Source organism: Dromiciops gliroides, chromosome 1 (assembly GCF_019393635.1).
Source record: "Dromiciops gliroides isolate mDroGli1 chromosome 1, mDroGli1.pri, whole genome shotgun sequence".
NCBI classification, from domain to species: domain Eukaryota; kingdom Metazoa; phylum Chordata; class Mammalia; order Microbiotheria; family Microbiotheriidae; genus Dromiciops; species Dromiciops gliroides.
Genome location: NC_057861.1, coordinates 44,580,204 through 44,603,715, shown reverse-complemented (window position 1 = coordinate 44,603,715; position 23,512 = coordinate 44,580,204). Strand labels below are relative to the sequence as shown.

At 48.8% G+C, this 23,512-nt stretch overlaps 1 protein-coding gene across 6 annotated transcripts in view; it reads right to left on the bottom strand.

The window, feature by feature from the left end:
• Positions 1 to 23,512, bottom strand: part of FBRSL1 (fibrosin like 1) — a 307,120-nt gene that overhangs the window by 138,813 nt on the left and 144,795 nt on the right. For all 6 annotated transcript variants that reach the window (XM_043965816.1, XM_043965808.1, XM_043965826.1 and 3 more), the window contains one exon: positions 11,237 to 11,272. In XM_043965816.1, coding sequence (XP_043821751.1) covers positions 11,237 to 11,272 — 36 coding nt within the window. The remainder of the gene's footprint in view (positions 1 to 11,236; positions 11,273 to 23,512) is intronic.

Genomic DNA, 23,512 nt, shown 5'->3' with positions numbered 1-23,512 from the left:
GAGGTGATGCTGAGTCAAATTTACAAAAGGACCCCCCCTACACCCCAAGGACCCAATGAGGGACTGAGTGTGATGGCCACCACTTTACAGATGAGAAAGCTGAGGCCCATCAAGATGGCAAAGCTCAGACAGCTATGAGGACGGCCATCATGCAGGTCTAATGGTAGCACCTGCCAGACCACTGTTGGGCTTCCTCCCAGTCCAGGCCTTGTGGCCCCATCCTGGGGGACAGTGGCTTCCACGGAGACACAGCCTGGAGGCTGCCACTGCTGGGACTACCAAAGATCCAGGCAGAAATGGATGATGTTATCTGCAAAAACAGCATTCTCCTCTCCTTTGTCACCGCCCCCCAAGGACTCCAGGATAAGGTTCAGATCACAGGGACAGTCAGGAGCATCCTGCAAGGGGAGGCAAGTCTGATAGAACCCCAAATTCAGGGACACAGAACCTCAAGGCCTAGATGGTGTCAACCCTACTTTGGGGAAGTTTCACCTTCACCACTGGGCTGAAAACAGTTCTTCAGGGAGTCCCGGGGGCTGCTTGGGCCTTGAGATTTAGGGACGCTGCCCTTTCCTTTGGAGAGGGCCTCCCGACCTTGCTCTACCTCCCAAGGAACCCAAGGAACAGCAGCCCACACTTTGCATGAAAGACTCAAAGCAGAATTTGCTAAGGAAATGTGTCAGGAAAATGAGGCCTTCACCCCACCCCTAGAGATTTGCATGTGGTCAGAAGGAGCTGGGGTCAGGGCTTTTCCTGTGCAAACTCTGTGTGGCCAGGCATCTCTGGTGCTTCATCCATGCAAGTCCCTCTGATCTGGATGGGGCTCTCTATAGCAAATACTCAGGAAACAACTCCATCACAGGACAGAGGCTGAAGCGAGGAAAGGGTGGGAGGCAACAGTGAAGCCCAACCAGGTTCAAGGTTGACTGGTAAACTGAGTCATGGAACCTTAGACCTAAAGGCCACTGTTAGATTATGGGCTTCCTGACAGCAGGGGTTATATTACTTTTTTTTTTTTTTTGAGTGAGGCAATTGGGGTTAAGTGACTTGCCCAGGGTCACACAGCTAGTAAGTGTCAAGTGTCTGAGGCCACATTTGAACACAGGTCCTTCTGAATCCAGAGCTGGTGCTCTATTCACTGTGCCACCTTGCTGCTCTGGTTACTTTTCTACTGTACTGGGGCTTTTACGTGCAGTTGGTGCTTAATAAAGGCTATTCATTCATTCTAGTTGAGCAGCTAGGTGGTGGTGTAGTCAGAAAGACCTCAGTTCCGATCTATCCTCTAACAAGTCTGACCCTGAGCAAGTCACTTAACCTATTTGTCTCAGTTTTCTCATCCATAAAATGGGAATAATAAACAGTACCTACCTTCTACGGTTGTTGTGAAAACCAAATGAGATAATATTTGTAAAACACTCTGCAAACCTAAAAGCATTATAGAAATGCTATTTATTATTGTTATTATTATCATTATCATGCAAGATGACTCAACTGGACCTATGATTTCATTGTCTCAGCTATGCCCTCCAAAAACACAGATCACAACCCATGGGAATGTTGCCCATTTCCTCCCATTAGTTTGCTCCAAGGGGGGGCCCATCACTCTTTGGAGTGGCCTTCCTCACTTTCCCTTGACATAACCAAATGATATGCCACTGGAGCACAAAGCCCTCAGGACCCCAACTCTCCCCGCGTGACCTGCTTTTCTCGTTGAGTACACATTTCTCCTATCTTAGGCTTAACGCCAGTTCTTCTCAATCCTGCAGCCCACCCATAGACCTTCCAGTGCCCCATGCCCGATCCACATTTATAATTCTTCAGAGATGGCAGAGCAGCATGTCTCCGAGTCAGATAACTATACCAGCAGAAAGATGAGCCTTTAATTTGGGAGTCATAAGGGGGAACTTTGCAATTTCCCAGAGGCCGGCCAGCCAGCTCACTTGCCTCTGCTCACTTGCCTCTGCTCACTTAATTGGGGCCCAACTTGTCCATCTGCTCTGACTGAGGTAATTCTAAAACATCAGTGATGCAGCTTTGAGGCCAGCCATTCAGGCCCTTTGGAATCCACCATCATTCTGCCAAGTCTACTTCATCCATCTCTTCCATAACTATAGCACGGGAAACTTTTTACAGTAATTTACTAAAATCTCGGCCAATGCATCAATCAATAACCATTTATTAAGCACCTACCATGTGCTGTTCTAGATACATACATAGACACACACATGCATGCTCTGTCTCTCTCTTTCTGGGGGATTAAAAGTGAGCAACCAAAAACACAGATGGGAGAGACAGACATACAGACACACACCTGGTGAGATTAGGAGAGGTGGGCACCCAAGAGCTTCAGAAATTAGGAGAAGCCTGGTCCAGCCATGGAGGTGTCAGGGTGTGTATAATGTCTGTGTGGGTCTGGGTCAAGGCTACTGAGCATACACAACCAGTAGGTATAAACAGAGGGAATACCACCAGCAGGGAGAGCTTGGCAATGCCTGTCTGAATTGTACCAGTTGCTCTGGATGTTGGTTCCAACCTTAAAGGCTTGTGTTGCTGATGGGGGTTCTTAACACCAGCGGGAGGGTGGGTCTGTGAGTGCCATGCTGCTTCAGGGGACATAGATGGCACGATATGTGGCCAAGTGCTGGGCATGTCCTTGACCTACTTCCTCATGGGTCCTCACTGGCAGCCTGTTAAATGTGGTAACCCAGGAGAAGCCCTGACCAAGGTTAATAGGGTAAAGGAACCTGGCAGCTTCTTCCCCACCAGGGCCCCTACTCTTGACCCAGGAGGCCTGGGGAGACACCTGACTTATCTCCAATAAAATACAGTTACCCAGATGATCCTTGAGTTATTTGAACATCAGCTCCTTGAGGGGTGGGACTATTTGTGATTTTGTATCCCAGCACACTGTTAGGCATACAGGAAGCACTAAATAAATGCTTATTAACTGATAGAGGTGCCCATACTACCCACCACTGCACAGGGACCAAAGGATTATTGAAGAGTCCTTAGAGGCTCCAGTACAACCCCCTAATTTATCAGACAAAGAAACTTAAGGAAACAAACTGCTTGCCTGGGGTCACCCAGATAGTAACTGTCAGATGTGGGATTTGAACTCAACACCCTCGAACTCCAAAGGCAGTGTGCTTTCCACTGTATCAGGCTGATCCTTAAGCTAGGAAAGTGATGGAGAGAGGCTCCCTGATCTAGGGGGAAGGGAAGGGTCTGAGATATTGAGGTCTTCAGGCCCACTGGTCCCAGGGTCTCTAAGCTGTCAGCCTTCAGGCCCCTCGGGGGCTCTTCTGAAGTTGGCTGCTTGCCAAGCTCCAATGTTTTCTTGTTACTCCATCTCTAGTATCTAGTCTGTGCCCAGAGGCTTGTCCTCTGATAACTGTCTGCTAGTAAATTAGACTCCCTCAGAGCCCTGTGTTTGCTGTAGCGAGCATGGTGCAATAAGGCAACGAAAGCCTTCCCCTGTGGGATGAAGAGGCCTCACCCCTCCTGGGGGGGGGGGGACGGGGAGAGGTGGGGTACGGCTGTCCTGCCACCTTGGACAGCTACCAGCCGGAGACCATGGCTAAGTCACTGAAACTCTGTCTTTTGCCTTGTAAATTGCAGGAAGAATGCCTACAGTAGAGTTTGGAGTAACTACCTTCTTGCTGGACTGATTGTGAACTGCGATATGTAAAGTGCTTTGTAAATGTTAAAGAGCTTCCCAAACATCGCTTAGACCAAAAATGGTCATAACTTGTGACTTGGACATAGAATGACATTAACACCCTGTCCCCCCATCCCCTCTCCAAAGTTACTTTCAAACTACACTGGGTCACTCCTGTATGTACCCATTTTTTACATTATCTCCCTACGAGAATGTAAGCACCCTGATGGCAGGACTGTACTTAGCTTTCTTTGTTTTTAATAAATACTTGATTGATTTATATAAGACATCCCCAACACTTGGCATAGTGTCTTGCACACAGGAAGCACTTAATAAATGTTTGTTGAACTACACTGAATTGTTCTGATTCACAAATGTGGCTTTATAAGATGTTATCTTTTTGACAGAATGAAAGTTGATCAGCATGACAGAGACAGAGAGAAGAGAGGGAGAGAGACAGATAGAAACATCTAAGGGGTGAAGAGGACAATCTTATTAACCCATCAGGACTGAGAAGGGATCTCAAGGTACCTACGAGACCCCTGTTGTGGGCCTGAACCTGGGGGCAAAGGAGATGGGAGCCTAGAAGAAGGATGGAGCTGGAGCGGGCCAGTCTGTGGTGAATTGGGAAAAGTGCCCCACTTTTCCATGGAGACAAGCTCAGGCAAGGGACCTGCCTCTGAGGTGGAGAGGAGTGCATGGGAATCTGTAACCAGTGGTAACAGGGAAGTGGTCAGAGGGCTGGGGTTGGTCAGCCTGAGGTGAGCATTGTACACAGGGAAGGGTCGGTCAACAGGGCCCGGGGGTGTGGCCACTGGGGCCCGGGTAGGAGATCAGGAGGCATGGGAGGAAGTCAAGGGAACAGCCAGGAGGCGGGCAGTTAGTTAGCAGGGCTCGGAGGCCACACACAGGACCAGACAAATCGTCCTTTCAGTTGGACAGGCCCCCTGGGGCCTGGTGTAAAGCAGCCTCAGCCTCCAGGGAGAGGCTGGAGGGGGGCTGTCAGTTTTCTGATGGCCTCCTGCTGGGCCGTCTGCTTCAGTTACTCATTTGTGTAGGAGGAGGGAGGACCAGGCAGAGGCCGCACCTGGGAGGCTGCGGGGAGCACTGTGGGAAAGGGGTTCTCTCTCAGAAAGGGATAAAGGAACATCCCTAGCAGGCTGGGATGGGGGCGGGGCAGCAACACAGGCCCCAGAGCCCCCAGGGCAGAAACAGCTTTGAGCTCAACCCAATAGGAAACAGCATCAGGCTAACAGGGAGAGTCCCCAGGGGAGGCCACGGATACCCCATTCCAACAGTCAGGTCTTGAGTTGACCTCTGACCTCATGGTGTGGACAGCAGCAAAGAGAAGATGGGGGGGAGGGCTGTGTCTCAGGGTTATTGGGACTGGGGGCCCCCAGGGTTCATACTGGCTGGAGATGAGCTGAAAGCATTGGAGAGGTTTAATGTGGAAGGGAAGACAGTAGGGACTGGTCAGCTGTGTCGGAGGGTTTAAGAGAGGGCGTGAGGAGGAGGGAGATTTTAGGGAAAACAATGAGAGGAGGAAGGAGCTCTTTCAGTAGGGGGTGGGCTTCCACTCACCATAAGTCTCCAAGCAAAAGCTGATTTGGATTATCTTCGTCAGCCACCTGACTAAGGGGCAACGAGCTTCTTAATGCTCCTATACACAGGGTGAGGCAGCCTGGGGTGACAGCTGCAAAAAGACCTAGGGCCAAGTCCCATCTCACCCTTACCACACCTTGGTGATGCTGGATGAGTCACCTAACCTGCCTGCGCCTCAGTTTCCTCTCCTGCAGGTGGGCAGGTGGCATGAGATGCCGGCCTGTTCTGGTGCTAAGATGCTACCCCCACAGGTCACCCAACACCTCAGGGCCAGGTAACTCTCTGATTTGTACAGGTAACCTCTCAAGGAAACCACAGGTTCTAGTTTTTAAAATAATGCAAGGTACTATGGCTGGGAATAGAACATATAAAAAAAAAAGTCTCTGCTCTCAGAAAACTTAAATTCTACTGCTAACTCTGAATTATGGGGCAAGGGGGGGGATGAGAGAAAGTACACTGTGGATAAAAATGAAAGCAATTGTAAGCATTAAATCATTTCAGTTGAGTGGGAAACACACCACTGGATGCTCTCTTTCTCTCTCTCCCCCTTCCTCCTTCCCTTCCCCGCCTTTGGACTCAGCAATATAGATGCAGAATAAATTACAAGATGATGATATGGAAAGAAAAAAACCCCAAACATTGAAAGGCTTCAGAAGGAGAAGAAATTCAGTGCCAACTGTCGTCTCAGAGGCCTGATATTAAAGCATGCCTCCAGACACTAGGACTGAGAGGTGGTGACCTACAGGTGCTGAATGGGGCATGTATTAGCAGACATGGCTGAAGTCTTGGCTTGTTTTATTTAACTGAACTTTGTTACAAGGGAGGTGTCTGTGTTGTCTTGGGGCTAGGGGGGCGAGGGCAGACCTCTTGGGAAATAACAGCAATGTTAAAAAAAAGCATAAAGAAAACAACAATTATACTAACAGTAGTTGGCATTTATATATTGCTTTAAGGTTTGCAAAGCACTTAGTGTATATAATCTTAAAAACAACTCTTGAGTTTGGTGCTATTATTATCATCCCCATTTTATGTATAGGGAAACTGAGGCTGAGAGGGGTTAAGTGATTTGGCCAGAGCCGCATGGTTCAAAAGTGTCTAAGGTGGGATCTGAACTCAGAACTCCATGATTCCCATTATGGAAAGGACTTTAGGAGCCACCTAGATTGTAGAGAGGAGGAAACTGAGGCCCAGAAAGGTAGTGACGGGCAGAATTTGAGCCCAGGTCTTATGACTCCACAGAAATACTATCCGAACCTTGGAAGAGTTTTCTAGCCCCAAGACTGTGTGACCACGAGTGCAGGAAGGTATGCTGTTTAGACCTGTTGGATAACTGTTTTTTTTTTTGTTGTTGTTTTTTTGTTTTGTTTTAGTGAGGCAATTGGGGTTAAGTGACTTGCCCAGGGTCACACAGCTAGTAAGTGTCAAGTGTCTGAGGCCAGATTTGAACTCAGGTACTCCTGAATCCAGGGCCGGTGCTTTAACCACTGCACCACCTAGCTGCCCCCTGGATAACTGTTTAATAGAGAGGCCTTCACTCTCCCTGCCTCCATCCTTTACGTCCGATCAGGGATTGGCATCAACAGTGACAGAAAGAGAAGACAGCTCTTATACAAGCAGGGGAGATGTCCACCGGGGACAATGTTTTCAAAAAGCCTACCAGGGCAGGGACAATTTCCAGTCGGCTTCAATACCAACAGAGATAGCAGATGCAACATTAGAAGCAGGAATGATGTCCTTTCTTCTGAAGGACAAAGGAAGGCAGAAGAGGAGGACCAACACACAGGCACAGTTGTCGTCCTGGCATCAGATCTGTGATAGTCAAGCGGCACCCTCTGGGTGTCAGCCTCGGGGTTGTTTCTGCAAACGCTACCAAGAAAACTCTGGGGGCAGCTAGGTGGCGCAGTGGATAGAGCATCGGCCCTGGAGTCAGGAGGAACTGAGTTCAAATCCGACCTTAGACACTTAACACTTACTAGCTGTGTGACTCTGGGCAAGTCACTTAACCCCAATTGCCTCACTTAAAAAAAAAGAAAAGAAAAGAAAACTCTGGAACCAATGACCCTGCTGTCCTGTTTGCCTCTTCAGCTGAGACCAGAGAGCCACGAAAAGCTTCTGCACTTCCCCATGGTGGGCAATCTGTGCCCTGATCCTACTTTACTGGGAGATAGGAGACTTATTATAAGACAATGAATTTCCACAGTGGCTCTCAAAGACAAGGAGACTAGAGACAGAGGAAACAGACTCCAACCTGAAAGGGGTAATATGTATCAAAGGGGACTGGAACTGGAATGTGTCAGGAATGCATCACTTTATAATACACATGTTTAATGCTTTTGTAATTTTCCTATGTTTTACTAATCTCATAAAACCTTTAATCATGACCACGAGTCATTCAAATAACATTTATTAAGCACCTACTATGTGCCAGATTCTTTGATAACACCATGGCATACAAAGAAAGATAAAAGACAGACCTTGTTCTCAAGGCACTCCCATACTAAGTAACAGGAGAGACAGCATGCAAACAATTATATACAAACAAGATGTGGACAGGATGAATTGTGAAATCATCAAAAGAGGAAATGCACTTGATTTAAAGGAGATTGGGAAAAGCTTCCTATAGAAGGTAGGATTTTAGTTGGCACTTGAAGAAATAAGTGATGTCATGATTGACAGGTGCTCCTACTATGAGGATACTACAGTAAAAAGAAGAACTCTAGGTAATAGACAACTAGCTCCATCATCCTGACTGCTGACACAGTCCTGTTAGAAGCTAATTTACCTATTTAAATACCTTTTGTCTCCCACATTAGCCTGTTAGCTCCCAGAGAAAAGGGACTGTTATTTGCCTTTCTTTGTGTCTTAGAAGAACAGTGTCTGATCCATAGTAGGTGCTTTTTGGTCGACTGATATGAAAACCAAAAACCAAAGTTATGGACCAGACAGGGATTTAATCCCCCCCCCAACTTTAAGCTGGAATTTTCCATGGGAGTTACTACAGCAACTGTTGCTCTCCAAGCCGGAGCAACCAGTCCTGAGTTTGCCTGGAAACAAAGGCAAGGTATTTCCGTTTGAGAGAAGAACACAGAGGGAGGAGTCAACTGCCCGGAGTGACTCCTGAAGACCAGAGGCTGGGAGAAAATGGATGACAGGCCTTGGCACCAGGGGTTGGAGCTGGCCCGGCCAAGAGGAGCAGCAAGACATGGAGTGCCCACCTTTGGCTCTGGCCCACAACCTAAGCAGAAGATGACAACCCATGTAGAGAAGACAGGACAAAACAGAACTGAACGGGGAGAAGAACCACAGAATGGTCTTGGGATGCCCTAGGGAAAGGAGGAAGAATGAGACAGAAAGCTGCACCTCACTTAAGAGCCCCGTGGAATGGTATGAATCGCCATCCTGTTGTGACTGCTACCTATAAACACTGGGGCGCCATGAAGCCCCCTGGGATCCCAAGCTAGGGTCACTGACTCAGCCCCAGGAAAGCTAGCCAGTTAGTTGGCCAGCCAGGCCCAAGGCCTATTTATGGACAAGGCAGGCAGGGAAAATTTATAGGTACTTTTCATCCTAATTAGAAGCAGAATACTGTTTAATGGAAAACAGATCTGGAGGAGAGATGTAAGAAAGAAGAAAGGAAAACCAGAGGGAGAGGGAGAGAAGGGTAGAAAGAGAGAGAGAGGGGAAGAAGGAGAGAGGATGAGAGGGAGAGGAGGAAAAGAAAGGATATGGGAAGGAAGAGAGAAGAGAAAAAGAATGGGTACTGGGGAGCCTGGAGTTCACCTTCCCTTTGAAATGAATTGCCTGTGTCTGACAAAACAGACCCCAGTGCTACATGGGCAACTGCATCATTGTGTGTGTGTGTGTGTGTGTGTGTGTGTGTGAGCAAGAGAGAGAGAGATCTCTTAAGAGCCTGTGTTTGTATATCTTTGTACCCCTAAGTGCGAATGTGTGAGTGTGAGTATGGAACTTTCTATGTGTAAGCACAGTAAGGGCCTACAGGTCATCCCAAATGCAGACTGCAGAGACCTGAATCCCCAGACCCTTCACTGATAAGAGCTGGTCTGTGAGTATGCATGAAGGCTGGTGGTTAACAATAGACCATGTGACAGCAAGGCCTGTCCAAATGCAATGCAAGACACAGGGGGACATGGGAGACAGAAAGAATGAGAATATGAGTGCGGGAACAGAAACTGGCCACAGAAGGCCTGCCCATCCTAACAATAGGACTGGACTCTCTCCACATCCTTTGACCCCCTCACTGGTTTAGGTTGCTGAGCTGGGACAGAGATCTAAAGGGCAATGGCTGATCTGCCCAAGACTGATTCTCTGGTATAGCTAGCTGCTGTACCATGTAATTGTACTAAAATGGACCCTCTGAGCCACCGGCTTAGTTTGTTGTCCTTCACATAGTTCTGTGGCCTGAAGTCTGGCCTGCTGTGGTACCTGCCCACGGTCAGTCTGGTCCTTGGCCCTGGTCAGCACACCTGAGGTTAGGCAATTGAGCATCCAGGGTTAATATTACTCTCAATGTCAATTCCTATTGCACACATAAAACATTCCAAGGGCAAAGACTTCCAGCATCATTGGCAAACTGATGGGGTGATTTAAAATGTTCTGAGCTCCTTAGATGGGTGCCCAGTAAGAATCCAAGGGTGGGGGGCACAGTGTCCCCGCCAGCCTGAGTTCTGTGCCCCTGAGGGGGCCTATTTTTTTTGTTTTGTTTTAGTGAGGCAATTGGGGTTAAGTGACTTGCCCAGGGTCACACAGCTAGTAAGTGTAAAGTGTCTGAGGCCGGATTTGAACTCAGGTCCTCCTGACTCCAGGGCCGGTGCTCTATCCACTGCGTCACCTAGCTGCCCCTAGAGGGGGCCTATTTTAATAGAGAGTGCTTTATGGAGCATTATAGGGAGCAAAGACATTATCTTTTGTCAGACTATAGCCACTGACAACAAGGTAAAAGCTAACAACTTTCAAAGACTTAATCTGATCAAGACAAGTTATGATCATTCATGATTCCAGAGGACCTGTGATGGAAGATGTTACCTACCTCCTAATGGAGGGAGGGGCTGGGCTCAGGGTGCAGGCTGAGACACATTTTGGGGCAGGTGGTCTTGAGATCAGTGTAGATGTGACCACCCCCTCCTTCCCCTTACAAGCCTTCCCTCACACCCCTAACGTGCTCCCCATGGCTTCTGGAGACAGGAATCATGCCCATATGAAGTGGAGCCCCTGTAACCCTCAGTGCTAATCCCCTAAGTCAAATTCTTCCAGTTTGGAACAAATACCCACATCTAACTCCCTGCTGACCCAGCCCACATCCTGGTAGTTCTGGGGGTTCAAAAGACTTCTGGGAAAGAGCTGGAGGAAAGAGGATGCCCTCTCCTGACCCAGCTGGGGACAAATGGGCAGGTGTGTTTATAGGGAGAGACTGACCCACACCTGGTGAGCACCTGATGTACATCTGATGATCACCTAACATATACCTGCTGGGCACCAAAACACACTTAGCCAGGATGCCCTTCAAGGTGAAAGATGTCTTGGAAATTCACCACTTGCCGCCACCTGGCCTCCTCCAATGGGGATGGAAATGGGAAAGAGGGCAGAGACGGGTCCAGCGGTGGGGGGAGAGGGGAAGAGGCAATGGAGCTGAGGCAGATGGGAGGGAGGGAGATCAGGGACAAAGTACAGTCCTATCCCTACCTTGTGCCAGCCCAGCCTGTACAGGTTCTATACAGGTTAAAATCAGATCCAGATCCCCGGGCCCTGTTCACTCCCCAAATCCACCCCAAAGGGTACATCTGGCCACCCTTTACTAGCGTTGAAGAAAGTTAAGTTTGTGAATGCCGCCAACACAGATGGGTGCTCCCAAACCACTCAGCCCCTCTCCACCCCACTCCCCGTCCCCCTTCTCCCCTCAGTTTCCTTTATTCCAATGATCAGAAACAGACAGACACAAAGACGTTGTAAGTGACTTACGGAATAGCCTCGTCCCGAGAAGGCCTGCGCGGAGCTCTGTGGGAGGAAAGATAGTCACAGTCAATCACAGGGGAAGTCACACCACAGGAAAATAGCTTTTTAGTTGAGTTTTTCATTAGAATGTAAGCTCTTGGGGCAGCTAGGTGGCGCAGTGGATAGAGCACCGACTCTGGAGTCAGGAGGACCTGAGTTCAAATCCAGCCTCAGACACTTGATACTTACTAGCTGTGTGACCTTGGGCAAGTCACTTGCCCATTGCCCCACAAAAAAAAAGTGAAGGAAAAAAAAGGAATCATTAAGCCATGACTCAGTGCTAGGCACTTGGTCTAGATCTCCCTTTCACACGCTCATACAGGGTGTCCCTAAAGTCTTGAGGCAGATTTAAGTCATTAAACGTTAAATAGACTTATTTTGTTCAAATAGCTTTTTATTCTTTTACAGCTTAACACTGCACTAAGACTCCTGGGACACCCTTCATTGTATGACCTTTTTTTTTTTTTTTCATGTAAGAGCCACTAAAGCACAATATTAGATTGAAAGCCCTCTGAGAGCAGGGCCATCTCTGTCATTTCACTTCAGTATCCCCCACCACCTGCCTCCATTTTTTTCTTTCTTTTTTTTTGTGAGGCAATGGGGGTTAAGTGACTTGCCCAGGGTCACACAGCTAGTAAGTGTCAAGGGTCTGAGGGAGGGATTTGAACTCAGGTCCTCCTGAATCCAGGGCTGGTGCTCTTCCACTGCGCCACCTAGCTGCCCCTGCCTCCACTTTTTATTGGGAAATTTTTAATATTAAGTTGATACCTTGGGTCGGTCCATGGATGGGTTGAACCATGTGGCCAAAGATGTCCCCCTCCAAAGTGTGAGATGCTGTAATTCTATGAGTCTGATTACTTAAGAGCAGGGGTCAGCAAACATGATTTGGTGCACTGCCATAAGAATTATTTTTATGGTATTTGAAGACATCCTTAGTTCCTACAAAAACAGGGCTGTCCAATGGATATAACCCTCAGGCTACAGTTTGCAGACATCCTGCTAAAGTGTATGAAAGGATGCCCAGAGGAACCAGCCTTTTAAGAAATGGTTTTTTGAATTGAAATTCTGAGTTGGGGGAGATCCAGCAACCAAGGACCTGCATGTGGAGTGGGATAGCCCAAGCTTGGGGGATCAGGAGAAAGAGGAGTGGATGGGGTGGTGCTGGGTTGGAGGAGAGGATGAGGGGGAGTTGATCTCATTGCTAAATCTCTTCAGGTTTGGAGGGAGTATATAAGGGGTAGACACTTGGGCTGGACCCTCTTCCATGTGGAAAATTCCCCCAGAAACTCACAAGTTGCTCTTGGTTTCAACCTACTAGAAATGGAGATGAGAACTAGGGATGTGGCTGGAATGGAGAAAGGGGATATGGGGGAATGGGATTGGAACAGAAGTGGGAATGGAGCCTCTCCCCAACCTCAAATACCCCCCCCCATTCCACTGGTCTCTGGGCCTGACCTAGAAATTCCAGTGTGCTCTCTCGCTCATAAGGTCCCTCCAATTTGGATTTCAGCCTGCAATATCAGGCCACCTCTTGCTGAACATTAACAAGGTCTGAATGTTATGTAAAACTTTTGATTTAAAGGGGCATGATACAAAATCCCTGGCTCAAATGGAGAGGAAAAGCACAGAGAGATGGCATTGGTGCTCTGGCAAGAGCTGCAGACCTAGAGGGAATGGAGCTCCTATAAAATTTTGGCCCAGTCAGGCCTGGGGCGAGCTACTTAACTGCAAAGGTCTCAGTTTCCCCCCCTGTCAAATGAGAGGACTAGACCAGATGACCTCTAAATCAATCATCCCAAGTCCTCTCCAGTTCCAAATATGGGCCTCAGGGTCCTCATCTGGGAAAGAAGGTGGCTGGTCTGGTTGCCTTCTGAGGACCTTCCGGGTCCAGAGCTAAGATGCCTCACCCTATACAATGTAAGTTACTTTCAGGGAGGGGCCATTTTCATTTTTGTATTTCCACTGCCTGGCATGTTAATAATTATTAATAATGGGTAATAACTGTTCCTGATGACGATGACGATGACCATGGTGGTGGTGGTGACGAGTCACAAATATCTCATCTGATCATTCTCACAACAACCCTGGGAGGGAGGGGCTGCTATTTCCCCCATTTTACAGGTGAGGAAACTGAGGCAGACAGAGGTTAAGAGATTTGCCCACTTGCCACAGTCATGCGGCTGCTCAGAGTGTCTGAGGCAGGATTTGAACTCAGCCTGGCTGCCTAAGCAAAAGCTAAATAAATGCTTGTGGATCAAGTTATGCCATTCCACAAAGGCATTGGAACCAGAAAAGGGCTAGAGACCCAAGGGGCAGCAACCTTACTCAAAGGAGGAGTGAAAGTCTTTGCTGTTTGCTAATGACTGACCCTGTGGGAGGGTCCTGGCACTTAGGGAGAGGCCCAGCCTTCCCAGGCTAGACAGAAGGCCCTTTTCAGAGTGAGACATTGGGGGTGGGGTGGGGGGAGGAGGGGTGTGCCCAGCTCTGAATGGCCTCTCTGCTTCAGGGTCAGGCTTGCTGTACCTCATTGATTGCTCCTCAGTCCTGCTGAGAACCCTGTCTCATTCATTCTCCTACAATCTACTTCTCCCCCCACAGCCCAGCTCAGCCTTACTGGGCTCTGTTTAGGACCCAACTCTGTGTGTGTGTGTGTGTGTGTGTGAGAGAGAGAGAGAGAGAGAGAGAGAGAGAGAGAGAGAGAGATATTGTTGATGATCTGTTTCGGTCATATTCAATTCTTTGTGACACCATTTCCTTCTCCATGTCATACAAATGAGGAAACTGAAGCAAACAGTTCAGTGACTTGCCCAGGGTCATACAACTAGTAAGTGTCTAAGATCAGAATTGAACTCAGGTCCTCCTAACTCCAGTGCTCCATCCATTGTGCCTCCTAGATGTCCCACTATAGCTCACTAAAATTGGTTTCTGTTGTCATTCTCTCTCCCCACAATTTGTATGAATATTTCCTGTTTCTTACAGCATCATGGTATCCCATATATCCCACCTTCCCTTCCCTAAGAGCCATCCCATACAACAAATAGTATTTTTTGTAAGAGTGGAAAATAGCACAACCAATTACTATATTAAGTCCACAAATATGTGCCATGTGTAACACCTGTACCTTCCACCTCCAAGAAGGTGTAGGCTGGGCTGCCTTCTCCTAATATTATGCACTTAAGAGTACTATTGTGAGCAGGGGTCCCTCTGCTTCACCACAGTGTCAGAGGGGTCCAGGACACACAAGAATGGCTAAGAACCACTGCCCCAAACCAGTCTCCTCACACCTCACACCTGGGCACTCAGTGATCCAGTGACACTGGCCTCAGGGCCATTCCTAGCACAAGACTCTGCATCTCCCGACTCTGGGCAACTTCCCTGGCTGTGCCTCATACCTGGCATGCCTGTCCTCCTCATCATTGCCTTCAAGTCTCAGCTAAAACTTCACCTGCTACAGGAAGCTCTTCCTCTGGGATGATCTCCAACATAGCCTGTTTGCATCCTATTTGCACCTAGTTGCTTGCATGCTCTCTCCTCTCATTAGACTATAAATTCCTTGAGGGCAGGAACTGTTTTCTGCCTTTCTTCGCATCTCCTCTGCCTGGTCCACAGCAGGCACTTAATAAATGCTTGTTGAGAATTACAGGTAAAGAACAATAACATTCCACTGATAAGCATTTATTAAGCACCACTCTATACCTTACCCACAAGGGTCAGCTCTAATTCTACCTCCTACAGCAGGCCTCTTCTGACCCCTCTGACTTTCCTCAATCCTTAAATTACATGTATTTTGCACATTTTTAAATTGAATTTTCTGTATACATGTGGTTTCTCAAAAGAATATAAGCTCTGCCAAGACAAGGACTACTCTATTTTTGCTTCTTTACTCCCCAGAGCCTAGCACTGTGCCCAAGCATACAGCAGGTACTTAATAACATGCTCAATGAATAACCTGCCATGGAGTCAGAAAGTGGCTAAGTGTCAGGCGGAATTTGAACCCAGGTCTTTCTTCTTCCAAGTTCATGATACTGTCTGTGTGCTCAATAAGTAAAGGCTGCCCAGCCTTGCCGGTGCAAGGGCAGGGCAAAAGAGATTTCTTGGAGCTGCCCAGTGGGAAACCAGACTTTACGCTAGCTCGGCCTGGCGGCATCTGATTCACTGCATTTTATGTGTGGAATAACTCTGACAGATGCCAGGGGCTCTGGCCCCTGCCTGAGAGGAAAGCTGCCTATTCCCGGAATATTTCTCTCAAAGGCAAAATAGAAAAATTTATGGCAATGGGCGGTACCCAGCTCCTTACCCAGCCACCAGAATGGACAGACGTTTTTGACGCAAGGGAAGCGGGTCCTGGGCCAACACTGGGGGAGGGGGGGGAGGGAGGATTTGCCAGAGGTAGGAGGCTGAGACTTAGGGGAATGAAGGATGGAATGAGCGTGGATTGGAGCTGGGAGGGAAATCGGAGGTCACCCAGGCCAGCCTTCTCTTTTCCCAGCAGAGGAAAGAGGATTTGCTTGGCAGCATTGTCCCAGGAGGGACAGCATAGGTTGCCCCACAGAGGCAGAGGATCAATGGCTCTGGCCTGTTAGGAGGGCCTGGGTTCCCATACTGCCCCTGATGCTCACTACCTACCTGTGGGGCTTAAATAAGGCCCAGGTCCCCCCTCTGCCCAAAGTGAGTGAGGAAGCTTGGGCTGGAGGGGCTCTGGGGGCCTTAACAACTTTAGTCTATGATGCTATGATTTTAAGAGTGGACTAGAGGCAGGGAGGAGCCTCGAGGCTGGGGAACCCTTTGGAGAGCCAAAGAAGGGGTAGAATCAATAGGACTTGTCAATCTGGGCAAGTCCCAGAGGTGCCTCAGTTTCCCCATCTGTAAAAAGAGGAGGTTGGAGATGGCCCGCTGTGGGGAGGGAGTGTCATTGATAACTTAAAGGGAATCATGGGCTTGTCCCCTCCAGCTTAGGTGGGAGGAGAAGGCTGGTCCAGCTGCTGTCCAAATCTCCCCCCCCCCCCCAAGCCCCTCTGGGAAGGCTTTCTTACACAGCCCTCCCCCTGCCCCCCACTGAGGCCCCACCTGCCAGCTCTGTCCAGGACCAATAATTGGCAATTTGGTCCCCTGCACCAGCCCTCACACTGAGCCCTGGCTGTGCCTGGAATTCGTCTTCATTCATCAGGCCTGGGCAATTAGGCCAAGCTTCTCCTAACTAGGGCAGGAGCCGCTATCTCTCCAGCCCCCGACACATACAATCATTACTCTCCGTTCCCATCTTGTGGTGACAAAATGGAGAATACATGACAATTACCCTCAGCAACTCTCTGGCCCAGCCTTCCCTCAGTGCCCCCATGGCCCTAATTATCTGAGCCGGCCCCCCCTCCCCCAAAGTCCCCATTATCCGGGAGGGCCTCCCCTCAGGTCCCCATTATCCAGACAACACCTCCCACCCCCCACCAAGGCCCAATTATCCGGCTGCCCCACCAACCCAGTGCTATTTAAATGATAATGAAGGAAGAGTCATTCAATTCAGTCTGGGAGAAAACCCATTAGCCCCAGCCCTTGTTAAGAGGATGGGTCAGAGCAGAGAGGCCTTCTTTTAAAGGCTTTAGTGGACTCAGATGCCCCCCAGGCCCTGGCACAACAGCCAAAACACAATTGGGAGGAGGGCCTGGGCCCCAAACCCTCAGAATGAGGTCACTCCCTTGCGTCCCAGCCCCAGCCCCAGCCCTACCCCCCTGCCCCCAGGTGGGGAGGAAAATCCTGTTTGGGAAACAGGCCCAAGCTTTGTCTGGGGTCATGGGGGGTCTGACCCACTGGGGCACAAGGATAGATAGGAGAGGGCCCTGACCCCAGGCACAGATGAATAGTCCCTGACCAGACCTCTACAACAGGGAGGGCATGTCTCAGAGAAACTCCTCAAATCGATCCATCTTAAAGAGGATTACTGGATGCTGGAGGCACCTGCAGGGTTGGGGGACAGAGGACCCACGGCCTCTCCAGGCAGCCTGTCCAACTTTGGGACGGCTCCCATTGTTAGAAGTTTGTCCTCGTAGTCAGCGTCCACTGGTCCCTTCCCAATGACCACCCTTTGGTGCCTAATTTGGCGCTCAGAACGGGTTCAGGACAGGAGACGAATCCCTTCTCTGTGGGACCAGCCTTCAAATACGAAGAGAATAAATAACGCCCCCTCATCCCCTTGTCTTCTCTTCTCCAGGACAGGCTGGCTACATACGCCCGGGCCCATCAACCTGCCCTCATGTGCGGAGCAAACGGCAGGTACACAGCCATGGCGGCAGGGAATAAAGATAAATTCAACACCAGACGATTTGGGGAACAGAAAAGAATACTGCCAATGGGGACAAGGAAAGGCCTACTGGACTTGACTGGCACCCAGACACAGACCATGTGGATAGAAATGAGAAGAAAGAGGTGGGCAATCTAGGTGAGAGCTCCCAAGGCAGCTAGAGCTGTGTGACCTTGGGCAGGTCACTTAATCTCTCTCTGCCTCAGTTTCCTCAACTGTAAAATGGGGATAATAATAGTACCTAACCCCCAAGGTTGTCATGGGGATCAAATGAGATATCTGTAAATCACTTACCACAGTGACTGGCACTTAATGAATCCTTTCTTCCTCCCCTAAGCCTTACAAAAAGATATATTTCAGATCACTCAGAAGGGAGGGAGGCTACCTCAGACTAAAACCGTTTGCAAATTCAATTGAGGGGAAGCAAAAATGACTAAACTGTATGTACCCTTTGACACAGCAATACCATTACTAGGGCGACTACCCCCCCCACAAAAAAGATCAAGAGGAAAAGGGCCCATAGATATAAAAATACAGGGTGTCCCCAAAGTCTTAGTGCAGCCTTAAGCTATTAAAAGCTTTAAACTATGCAAAGGCTTTTGGGACCCTTGGTATTTAGAGCAGTTCACTTTATGGTGGCAAAGAACTGGAATTAGGAAAAATCCTCTTCATGAGTTCAAATCTGGCCTCAGACCCTTACTAGCTGTGTGACCCTGGGCAAGTCACTTCACCCTGTTTGCCCCCGTTTCCTCATCTGTAAAATGAACTGGAGAAGTAAATGGCAAAACCACTTCAGTATCTTTGCCAAGAAAACCCCAAATGGGGTCACACAGAATGACAAAAAGTCCTTAGTTGCCTCACCTATAATGAATGAGTTGGTCTCTGAGGGTCACAAATAGTCAGACATGACTGAAAAATGACTGAACAAAAACAAACATGATCCGTGTCCAAGGGTACTAAAAAACCCCCAACAACAATAATAATGGCAGATGTTTTGATGAACTAGTATCACTGATCTTTGAGAAAGACTCTGGAGAATGGGAGAGATACAACAGGACTTTAGAAGGGCAAATGTTTTCCTGTGACAAAAACCAGAAAAAGAAGAATCTGCAAACCATCCAGTGAGGTCCTCCCTAATTTGAAAAGGAAGCGGAGATCCGAAGAGTCAACATTGCTCCATCAAGAACAAGCCATGTCAGACTAACTGAATTTCATTTTTGAGCAGGGTCTTTAGATGGTGGATTGAGGAACGCCACAGATTTGGCTTACTTGGGCTTTAGCAACGCATGTGATTCATAGGGATCAGAGAGAGACAAGAGCTAGGAGATCATTTAACGAGGCAGATGTACACGGTGGTTGTATGGCTGGATCCGCACAGGAGCCAAATACGAACAGAATATAAACAGAATAAAAGCAGTATGTAATCTTCCAGAGGAGAGGGACTACTCTTTGTTTTGTCCTGAAATTCATATATACTTAGTCTTAGTACCTCAGTTTCCTCATTTGTAAAATGAAGGGTATAGGGGAAGGGTTTGACTACTTGGCTTCCTCAGTGAATGTTGGAGTTCTTGTTTTTTTGTTTTTGGTGAGGCAATTGCAGTTAAGTGACTTGCCCAGGGTCACACAGCTAGTAAGTGTCAAGTGTCTGAGGTTGGATTTGAACTCTGGTCCTCCTGAATCCAGGGCTGATGCTCTATCCACTGCGCCACCTAGCTGCCCCCGAGTTCTTGGGTTTTAAGAATTAATTTGGTAGGAAGGTGGTAGTGGTGGTTGTTTGTCCCTTGTTCTTGACAAAGACTATGACATTTGGGTGATGTCATGACTTGCACTGAATTGGATTTAAGCGAGGAAGGACTGTGCAAGGTCACCAACTTTACTCTCTCCTCCAGAGCCATCAGGGTCTGGTGGCAAGATATCAATCAGGACCACTGGAGATGGCCCTGGATATTGTAAGGCAATTGGGATTAAGTGACTTGCCCAGGGTCACACAGCTAGTAAATTTCTGAGGTGAGATTTGCACTCAGGTCCTCTCGACTCCAGGGCCAGCGCTCTATGCACTGTGCCACCTAGCTGCCCCATTTGGTAGGAGATTCTTAGTGAGGAGGTCAAAGGATCTGTGGTTGCCTTATGCTTCTGGAACGGTTTTCTCAATGGCTTGGATAAAGGTACAGAAGCCATGCTTATCTGGAGACTCAGTTAAGACACTAGATGACACTGTCAGGATCTAAACAGATCTAGGCAGCTAGCAGGACTTGATCTACTAAGAGGAAATCAATGGGGATAAATGTAAAATCTTACATGTAGGATTAAAACAATCACCTCAGCAAGCACAAGAGGTGGGGAAGAATGCCCAGACAGCAGCTCACCTTGATGGGTTCTAAGTGTTTTTAAGCTGATTTCAAACAATCTCCTTTTCTCTCTCTTCTTTTACCTCCTCCTCTCTCTTTCTTTGGCCAGGTCTGGAGTCAAGAAGACTCATCTTCCTGAGTTCAAATCTGACCTTAGACACGTCCTAGTTGTGTGACCCTGGGCGAGTTACCTCACCCAGTTTGCCTCGGTTTCCCCATCTGTAAAATGTGAGCTGGAGACGGAAATGGCAAACCAGAATTGGACATGCCTGAAGTGACTAAACAATAAACACACACACACACACACACACACACACACACACACACACAGTTACATTCAGAAAGGCAGGAATTGGGAGGGATCTGCCCTTGTTACCCCATGGCTAGAACTAAGTGTGACACTGAAGAGATTTTTAGAAAAGGACATAATTGCTACCTTCAAGGAGGGAGGTCATATGGAAGAGTCATTAGTTATATTACCCTTGGTGCCAGAAGGAAAAATAGGAAGAACAAAGCAGACTTAGTATTGAGGTCAAGAAAACCTTCTGAAACAACCGGAGCGAATGGGGCTCTGAATGGGGCCTTCTTGGACCGTGGCGGGTTCTCTACACACTCAAACACTTCAGACAAAGTTCCACTGCCCGACAACTAGTCACACATGTTGTGTGGCTTCCAGGATAAACAACAAACTCCTCGGCCCCGCAGCGAGAGGCCTCTACAGTCTAGCTACCATTTTCCTTCCCCTCTCTCCACTTCAGGTGACCTGACCCACTTATAGTCATTACGCAAACATGATCTTTCCTGTCTCAGGTCCTTCACCCAGGTTGCTGCCTAACATCTGCCTCCTATCATCCTTCCTAGAAGGTGGCCCCTCCTGCACCCCCTCTGTGGTGAAATTACTTGGTAATGTGTATGGGAGTGGGCTCTGACCCCCAAGAGATACCCCAGTGAAGCTCTAATTCCACAGTGATGGGGGTGTGTAGAAAGAGGGAGGGGAGAGAGACATCCAGCTCCCAGGGAAGATGCATCTCTCTACCACTCCCAGCTATCTCCTAATCTGTCACAGTCCCTAAATTCAATACCCACCACAGTGATGACATGACCCCACTACCTGTTTTTCCAGACTCCTATAGATGCACTCCTGCCTCAGTATCCCATGATCTACAACAGCTTAACACCAGCACCTGCTTGGAAGATAAGACCCCAACCCCATTCAGAGCTGACAGGCCCAGAATCAGCAGGTGCTTCAGAATAACTATTGGATTTGAAGCTAGTGACTGGGTTTGAACCCCAGCTCTGCTCCTTACTGATGTGTGACCTTGGGCTAAGTCCCTTCCCTCGTCCAGGGCCCCAGTTTCTTTCTCTAAAATGAACATGCTGGGTCTGATGCCCCTACAAACACTCTTCTGCCAGGAAGGTGGGAGGACCCAGAGTCTGGGCCAGTCCCCCAAGGCAGGAGAAAGGAGAAGGTGAGAGAGGAGGTGATGGGAAGCCCAGGGTGTGACTTCACTGGATTCAGGAAACATCCTGGAGCCAAAGGGAACAGGGAGGTCCCTCCCTCTCTCAAGGAAAACAGCTTCACTTCCCGGGGGGGAAGATGTTCTAATAAGCTACAGCAGCCTCCCCCCAACCAGCCATTAAAGACAACACCCCCCCCATCCTAGGTGGCCCCTATCCCCAGGGGCTCAGACTGGAAAACCCCCCACACCAAGCCAAGAAAACACCAAGTAACCATTCACTACTCAATGGAGAATAGGATCAGCCTTAGGATGCAGGATGCCAGACACAGGCCCACCTAGCCTCGGGGTGAGGAGGAAGTCTAAGGGTCTTTGGGGGGTGGGGGTGGGGGAAGGGGGACAGGTGGCCTGCCGGAGAGCAGGACATAGAGAAGGTCGACTGGACTGGAGAACTTGGGAGACCAACAGAATGTAAGCTCCCTGAAGGCAGGGATAATCTTTTCATTTTTGTCCTTGAATTTAATAGATGTTTATCAAACATTTCTAAAGTCTGTTTATGTAACTTTTATAGAGAGCCAGGCTGGATACTGGGGAGTCAAAAAAATCTGGGGTTTGAGTCTTGTTTCTGATGCTAATTGGCTGTGATCTCTCGGTCTCAGTTTCCTCATCTGTAAACCTACCTTGGTGTTATCCTGAATATCAAAACGACACCTCAAGGAAAGGGACTGATTTTGCCCAGTGTTTAGTTCCGAGCCTGGGATACACAGCAGGTACTTAAAAGCTTACAAAGTGCTCTACAAACAGGGAAACACCTTATCATCTTCACAGCACTGGCCCACGGTCTGGCCAGAGTCAGCCATCATAACTGCTTGTTGATGGACTAACTGGCTTCTGAACCTGGGGGGGTGGGGGGTGGGCTTGGGCACACCTCCCAAGTTGTTTCCTTCCACAGACTGAATGAATGAATAAGCACTAGTGTTGGTTTCCCAGCAGCGGCTTCAGGTCCCACACCTGGAGGAACGAGGGTGAGGATGATCTAAGCTTCCTGCCCGAGCCATAGCATGGGTGCCCCCAGCCTCCTCCCTCAGTGCCTTGGCTGCTGGGGACAGAGCCTCCCATCCTCCCATCCTTGGCTGCCTGGGACGGGGCCTCCCATCCTCCTTGCCTCTGCGTGGGTTGTTTACAAAGCCCCATTCAAGGCTCTACACATGGAGAGAGAATTTTCCCCATCACATTCCCTGTCAGCCTGTCAGCCTGAGTCCCACTTTAATCTGCCAGAAGCACTTTCGGCTGACATTTTTAATAAATACTTTCAGCTTTTAAACACATTTGTGGGGGCCATTCCCACCTCTCCCTCTCCTCCCTCCCTCTCTCAAGAGGGGGCTCAGAAAGCTCTAATAGCCGATAGATCAGCCCTGGCAGAGGCCCGAGTCCCCCACCCAGGCCTCCCTCCCTCCTTTCCTCCCAGGCCTCCCGGCCCGCCCTGCTCCTCCCCTCCCAGGCCGGCCACAGCATCCTGAGCGAGGTGGTGTTTTCAATTTGAAAGCTAAATTAACTGTCCAATTGGATTTGGCTGCTGCGAGCCAGTTCCTGTGACAGGTTTTAGTTATGAAGCATATTTCACATTAATAGAACTCAACATGAAAACCTCGCGCCCGGGGATTGCCGCGGCTCGCCATTGAAATGTTAAATTTAATATTTCAGACATGCTCGTGCCAGTGTTTGATTATTGTTCTCCATTTAAATCCCTCCTAACGGGAAAGGGCCTAATTAGTAAAAAATCATGTTTTAATGAAGGCAAAATGCTAATTGCTAACACACACCAAAAAAAGCCTGCACGTGGAATTAGCTGGCAGCCCTGCTGGTGACTTCCAGGACTCAACGGGCACGGTCCCCTAGCCATGGCTACTCTCCCTCCTTGGGCGTGTCTGTGCTGCCTGCAATGCACCTCCACCCCCCAACAGCTAGAGGTGGGTGGTGGGGTTGGGGGGTTGTGGGGGGAGAAGCATCGTCTTCACTCTCTCTCAAAGTTCTCAGTAGGTCTTTCTTCCCCATGCCAGAAGCCACGGCCAAGTCTCTGGGCCCATTCACCAAGGGGCACTCACGGCCCAGAAACATGCAGGGCATAAAGGAATCTCTGGTCTGA